At 42.1% G+C, this 7,387-nt stretch overlaps 1 protein-coding gene across 1 annotated transcript; it reads left to right on the top strand.

The window, feature by feature from the left end:
* Nucleotides 1–3,192: 3,192 nt before the first annotated feature.
* On the top strand, nt 3,193–7,098 carry SRP14 (signal recognition particle 14). Its single transcript, XM_081936431.1, has 5 exons — nt 3,193–3,342; nt 4,171–4,243; nt 5,182–5,294; nt 6,615–6,647; nt 6,827–7,098. The coding sequence occupies exons 1-5, from the start codon at nt 3,319–3,321 to the stop codon at nt 6,914–6,916; spliced, it is 333 nt and encodes a 110-aa protein (XP_081792557.1). The 5' UTR covers nt 3,193–3,318; the 3' UTR covers nt 6,917–7,098.
* The last annotated feature ends 289 nt before the right edge of the window (nt 7,099–7,387 follow it).

Below are 7,387 nucleotides of genomic sequence, written 5' to 3'. Positions count from 1 at the left end.
AATATAATGGACAATTAAATGATAAAAATCTTGTTCCTGTAGAACTGAATATTATTTAAATACTTCCCACTAAAAACAGCATATCCGTAACAGCCATAGGAAATAGCTCTGTCCTGTAAAACAATTCAATTACATATAACTCCAGAAATATGAATAGTGCCCTTGGAAAAGAAAGTTCATAAAATTTGTTTTTAAATAAAAACATTTTTCTGGTTGTAATGGTTCTCCTTAAACTATTTCAAAAAATGATGGTTGTTTAGTACTGATCTTCCTATGATAGCACTAACTTACTTGGATCTGCATTGCAATAAAGAACTAATGCTGTTAACTTCTTTTCATCATCCCCCCCCCCAAACAAAGTACAGTAGTAACTCTCATTTTGCTATGAGGTCACAGTGCCTCCCCAAGTTACAATGGCAGAATGCATTTCTCCCAAGACTCATTTTCTGGAAGGAGATATCACCTGCTTTATTTTACCCTATGGTTTAAAGAAAAAAATGAATTTATTCAAATAATGCTCACAGCTGGAACTATTTTTAAAATTGTTTCTTATACGTTATGAACCTGTAATAGCTCCTATTAAATAGTAACCCACTAAAATATTGATATCTATGGTAATTTATTATTTCGAGAAAATAATAGAAAGATCTGCTAAGTAATAAGGTGCCGGAAACGAACCTAGGTTAAGGTGTGTCTTGAAAATCTTTGAAAATGTTAACTCCCACATCTCTTCTGTAATCAACCTGGAGTCACCTCGAATGAGTTCAATGGCCATATCAATTTTCTTAATAAGTAAATAAGTAAATACTAACAATATCATCTAAGCATGGCTTTTAGAGCTCGAGACCATTCTAAAGATGATCTTAGCATCTGGGTAAATTCATACAAAACTGAGTGATCCCCAACTTTCAACCGGGCTCTGAATGGGGAAGTGCCATCCTAACCAAGGATGAAAATTTTTTCCAGAACTGGATCCCAGTCCCCTCCTCCAACTGGCAAATCCATAGCTACTCTTTCTTGCTAAATTGTAACCTGTTAACCTTGTAACATGTAAACTTGTAATCTGGATGGAGAAACATCCAGATCCTCTCAGCCTCCAAACACTGGACATAACCAAGACAGCTTCACTGGAGCAATCACAGGCAGATTATATAGGTAATTGAATATTGGAAGGTCTTACCCATTAACTGCAAGTAGATGTTAAACAATATCAGGGAAAGAAGGGGGGTTAAGACTAGATCCTTCCCCTCCCCAACACCAACATCCCTGAGAAAGAGTGAGGACTACTCTAGCACAATGCTTCCCAGTCCCCTGAGCCTACCCAGAAAGAAACTATTGTCAATGACATCAGAGTCTGCTGAGAGATTAAAAAGGGCCAAGTGGGGTTCATTTCCCCCATCCTGGGCTTCTGTACATACAGTAATCAAAAAGTATGACCCACACAGTCTCAGTATTATCTCCTGGTCTGAAACACAACGGGGTCCAGATAATTCATTTCCTCCAAGCAGTGGTGGGTTACGGCCAGTACGCCCCGGTACAGGCGTACCAGTGCCTGCTGGGAGCACCAGGTACCATTCCGGTATGGTGCTCCGGAGAGTCCACCCGCCCGCCTGATCTCCTTACCTGTATTTGACCCAACAGGGCCATTTGTGCACGCACACGGAGCGTACAGCGCCTGGACAATGCTCCTCTGAGCAGCTGGAGCATCGCAGGTGGTAGATGCACATGTGCGCACTGCACATGTGCACATGGTGGATGCCTGGCCCCGTTGCAGTGTACTGGTTGCAATGCCTCCAAGGTCCTTCAAAGCTACAGCTTGATGACTTTCTCAGCAACTTTTCCTAACAAAGTTAAGATTGGAGAATGGACAGAAATTATCCAGTTCTGTGGATCCACCAATGGCTTCCCAAAGAATGGGTAGGCTTTAGTCTTCCATTAAAGATAATGGAATCCCTCCATCCAAAGATGCATTCACCATCAAGTGGAACCAACCACATATCATCTCCCAAGACACATTAACCCACTAGTAGATACATGGGCCTGTAACACAGGTGGAGAAAACTCTGGGACTCTTTTTGGTTCCTCAGTACTAACAGGCTCAAATTCCTCCCAGTCAAGTTAGAGCTTGTCTGAATCAACTCTCTGAACCCACGTAACAAGTGCCCAACTTAGGCTAGATCTGAATGACTTCATCTGACATATAGCATCCTTGCAGGTAATCCACTGGTTTCTTGTTATGCAGGAGGGACCAGATCACCTAAAGTAATGGATGACAGGATGCAGACATTGTTAGAACAGAAAAATACACTTTGCTACTCTTATGGCTGTGAGATAATCCCTAATAAATAGAGTCACTTTGATGTAGCAGTTACAGCATCAGTTTAGAAACTGGTAAATCATGAGTTCTAGTCCACCTTGGACATGAAGCCAGCAGGGTGGCTACTGGGCCAGCCGTGTTCTCTAAACCTTAAGAAGGCAGCAGTAGCAAATCAACTTCTGAAAATCTTGCCAAGAAAAGTGCCGGGACTTGTCCAAGCAGTGGCCACGAATCCGGTGACTGGAAGGAACCAAATAAACTAAACTAAAATATATAAAATAAAATAAATACCATAACAAAGTCTTTTATTAGGTTTCAATATCACTCTTCACCATCCACCGGTTGATGGTAACTTTCCATAGTTGTCAAAATGTGGCGATTATGCACCATAACTAAGGATTTACTAGATCTGGGTTGTCAAAACCTAGCTGATAGCAAAGAGATACTAAAAAGAAAAGGAAAAAAAAAACAATTTGTCAGTGTAATCTTGTGGCCGTACAGATTTTTTGGCAGCCCAGTTTCAGCACTCCCAGCATCGAGGAGTGGGAGGGTCAAAGCCCTGCTGAATTTTCTATCAGAAACTCTTCTATATACCTCTACTAGGATTCTTCTCTTTTTGAAATGGATCGGAGCGCACACTTCTCCGTGGTAAGCAAGTGCCACCCGACACACTTTAGCCTCCACTGCGTGCGCAGCGGAAAAACCCTAAAAAATCACCTCGATCGAAGTACGCCTTCGCGGCTGACCCACGCAAGCAACCTCCGATTCAGAGAACAGTTCTGAGTGCAATTCCGCCTGGAGCCCTGAAGGGGGCAGCAGAGAGAGAGAGAGAGAGAGAGAGAGAGAGAGAGAGAGAGAGAGAAAGAGAGGGAGGTTCTTTCTAGAGTTTCCATCTCTCGTGTCCTCGCTACTTCCACTTCCTGGCCGGGTGTCCGTGCGTTCGGCGGCGGTTGGGAGTGGGCTGCGTTTGCGTCAGCTGCCGGGAAGAAGCGCGCGGGGCGATGGTGCTGTTGGAGAGCGAGCAGGTGCCGCGGCCTAACGCTCCGTCCCCGGGGGTGCCTATTAGGGAAGAGGCCGCACTTTTGAGTTTGCAAAGCTATGGTTTAATTGTCAAGGGCAGCTGTGGGCGGAAATCCGACCTGGCCCCTTTGTAGGGAGGCGGGGGGAGGCTGCTCTACTGCAGTTCCTTGCTTTGTGGAGCGGAATAGGCGGCGGTGGGATGAGGGGGAAGATTAACAAAAAGAAGGTGGCAGTTCTAGGGGCCTTATCGCTCTTCTGCACCGGGTCTCCTCAAAATCTGTATTCGGACCCTAAGCAGCGCATAAAGCAATTGGACAGCCAGGGAGGGGCGCCCATCACTTCCCCCTTATAGTATTATGTCACTCTTGAAGGTTGGTAACCCCCCCCCCCCATGGCATTCGTTTGCATGGGGGCCGCTTAATGCACAGTGAATGCCAGAATGTCCAATCCATGGCGTCAGTTCTTTGCTACGTGCCACTTCGTTTTCTGGCGGCAACTGATTTGGCAACTGTCAACGTACTTGTTGAATACTCCTTGCCATGGAAAATTAATGATTACATATGGCTCATTTGAAGTAGTTTACACTACATTGCATCTTAAGAGTATTGGCTCTGATTAACGAGGTCTAGCAAGTTAGAATCTCTTTGATGGGGGAGTAAAGAACAATGAAAGGTGTAGATTCAGTGCATATCTAGTTCCAGGAATAGATTATTATGCTATGGTTTAATTGTCAAGGGCAGCTGTTTCAATATTGGGTGCAACTAGTTGTTCACTAGCTGGAAAAAGAAAAATTCAAAATTTGTAACAGTTAAATATTTTGTTTGTTTTTGCAGTTCTTGACAGAGCTAACGAGGCTTTTTCAGAAATGCAGGACCACAGGCAGTGTCTATATAACGTTAAAGAAATGTAAGTATTACATTCCTGTTTGTCTCACATTGGCTTATTAATATTTTCTCGTAACAAATAACATGAAGATTCTGCCCTGCTGAGTAGTGGAACCACAGTTCAGTTAGTAAATGGATAAGAAGCAACTTCAGTAATCTCAGTAATAATATAGGAGTTGATTACTTCAAACTTAATCTATGAAAACAACCTGATTTAGACCTGTACTTAATCAGGGGTGTTTAATGCTTCTTAAGCATTTTTCCCTTAATTTGAATATTTTCTGCTTGGTTAGAAACGCCCAACTTTTTCCTGAGAGTTTTGACAGAGATAGGTGATGGTGTGCACCCGTTCATTGATAATAGCCTTTAACTGGGAAATTCTGAGAGTAAAACTCCACACAAGTTGCTACGATGGAGGAACACTGGAATAGTGGGTGGGAGAAAAGAGGAACAATAATGGAAGTTTCTGTACTTCTAAGGTATATTGCCTCCAATTCACCTGGTATTGGGGTGACCCAAAAAAAAGCAGGCAATTTTGACAACCCCCCCCCCCCCCCGCTTGAATCCTAAACATGAAAATAAATTTTCTAAGAAAAAATGTTATTTTTGGTCTTGTAGCATGGGAGGAAAAATGTTTGCTTCCAAATGAGCAATCTGTAATGGTATTGCCACAACTGGGAAGTGAGTTGGTGGGTCCTTTATGTATTAAAGAACAGCTTCACATGTGCTTAATATTGTGCAACCTTATTATTGTGCCCAGTTTAATATAATAACCAGCATTCTAACAAAATTCCTTCCTTCCAATCTGCACTTTTAGATTTCTAATATATGAAGCGGAATTTAAAAATGAAGAAATGTATTTTATTAAAACATTATCTTGCCATCTTTGGATGTTATGTAATTTAACTGGCTAATTTTGCTAAGTATGATATATAACTTTGATGCTTCTGTTTAATGTAGATGATGGTCGGACAAGACCAATTCCACGCAAGGGCCATCTTGAGAGTTTTGAGCCAGTAGACAACAAATGTCTTCTTAGAGCCACAGATGGGAAGAAAAAAATAAGCACAGTGGTAGGTGCTATTCTTTTATGAAAGGATGTTTTTTCACCATTGCATTTTAATTTTAAGTGGGGGAGAAAGACCTTATATAAAATGGGTAATGAGTTTTTTTTATGTATTTCAAGATACAGGCTGACTTTCACCCTCAAGGTAGCTAATAACACTTTAAAATTAAATGTAGGCAATTACCAAAAACTGAGTAATCAAGTTCAAAGGAATTAAAAGGTCTAGAACAGTGATGGCGAACCTATGGCACGCGTGCCACAGGTGGCACGCGGAGCCACTTGTCAGGGCACGCGAGGGGCTGGCCAGCTGATTTCACCCTTTTTTAAAGCCATTTTTTGCCCTCCCTAGGCTCCAGAGGCTTTATAGGAGCCTCGGGAGAGCGAAAAGAGCCTCCCCCGCCGCCCCGGAGGCCCTCCAGAGGCTTCAGGGGCTGTCCGGAGGCTTCCCTGAAGCCTTCGGAACACTTAAAACGACCCTCGAGCAATCCGGAAGTGACATCCAGTTTGCTCGGAGGGTCGTTTTGAGCGCTCCGAATGCGTCAGGGAAGCCTACGGACGGTCCCTGAAGCCTTCGGAACGCTTAAAACGACCCTCCGAGCAATCTGGAAGTCACTTCCGGGTTAACTCGGAGGGTCGTTTTAAGCATTCCGAAGGCTTTAGGGAAGCCTCCGTACGGTCCCTGAAGCCTCCGGAGGGCCTCCGGGGGTGTGTGGGAGGCTCTTTTCGCCCTCCCCAGGCTCCTATAAAGCTTCTGGAGCCTGGGGAGGGCGAAAAAAGCATGTAAAAATGGGGGGGCGCACCTGTTGTGCGTGCATGCACACTGGGGGGGTCGCGCATTGCATTATGGATACGGCACGCCCGCACACACACACCCCTGCGCTCTCCCCACTTGTGGCACACGAGCCAAAAAAGGTTCGCCGTCGCTGGTCTAGAAAGAGAAATGCTTTCAACGCTTGCTAAAGCAGTATGAGCGGAGGATATACATCTTATTCAGTAGATTAACCTTTGGAGTACCTATCTTTAAGAGGCTTGGTTATTGACTAGTGAATTGTTCTTAATTAATAAGATCAGTACAAAGAAAGTTGGAGTTCACTAGTCCTGTTAGGTGGGTTGGATTGAGAAAATATGACTTACCCAGATGACTTTCATAACTAAAGGAAACCTAGTATTCACTTTCCTGGTTTTTAGCCCAGCACTTAACCAATGCACCAAAGCTAGTACATAATGTATCAATTCTTATCTGAATTTTGTGATCAGCAGAACCAGCTGTTTTTGACTATATTGGTTCATCATCCCATAATTCTATCATGAAATTGATTTCTTATAGGTGAGTTCAAGGGAAGTTAACAAATTCCAGATGGTAAGTTTGTATCAATTTCACTTAGACTTCAAATTTTTAATCAAATAATTTTAATTTTTACACTGAATGCATGACAAAACAGAACCCTATAGCAATGTGTAGCTGCTTTCTCTCTGCAAATATTAGCAGCTTCCTGAAACTTGTTTTTTTTTAAAAAAAAATCTTGTTTTTGATTGCAGGCATATTCAAATTTGATTAGAGCCAATATGGATGGTTTAAAGAAGAAAGACAAGAAAAGCAAAAACAAGAAAAGTAAAGCAACACAATGATATAAAAACATTTCTCCAAAGAATGGACACATGTTTTACCCCACATTTTTCTTTATGTAACCACTTACCTTTTGACTAGTAACTGAACTTACCAGCTAGTAGTTGAACAGTAAGCTTCTTGTACAAACAGAGAATGCTCTCAGGATTGTGATGCACAAAAATAAATATCTCCAATGCATAAATTTGCGCACCTGATTTGTTTCATATCTTTGACTTATTTCAATAAGTGAATTACTGGAATATCTTTACTCAGAAAAATAATTTTGATGTAACTATTTAGTATCTGAAAAAATTATGAGTAGAATGAAGGTTGAGAACGAATTTCAGTTCTGGCTTTATTGTATTTCACTTGACCTTTAGTAAACTATATTTTCTCAGCAAGCAAAGTCAAGGATTGTTCTTGCCTAAAAGTTCAAGTTGAGGCAGGACTGACAAAAATTGTTAAATAGCAGATCAGGAAGAGGAAGGTTT

The sequence above is a fragment of the Natrix helvetica genome (genome assembly GCF_964273705.1).
Source record: "Natrix helvetica genome assembly, chromosome: 1".
Classification (NCBI taxonomy): domain Eukaryota; kingdom Metazoa; phylum Chordata; class Lepidosauria; order Squamata; family Natricidae; genus Natrix; species Natrix helvetica.
Note: the sequence above shows the minus strand (reverse complement) of the source record. Positions and strands in the feature narration are given on the sequence as shown.

Excerpts from the sequence above, each read along its gene's own strand:
- SRP14 (XM_081936431.1), top strand. The coding sequence starts at position 3,319 with ATGGTGCTGTTGGAGAGCGAGCAG. Across the intron at positions 4,244-5,181 it reads CTATATAACGTTAAAGAAAT|ATGATGGTCGGACAAGACCA; the intron begins GTAAGTATTACA and ends TGTTTAATGTAG. Across the intron at positions 6,648-6,826 it reads AAGTTAACAAATTCCAGATG|GCATATTCAAATTTGATTAG; the intron begins GTAAGTTTGTAT and ends TTTTGATTGCAG.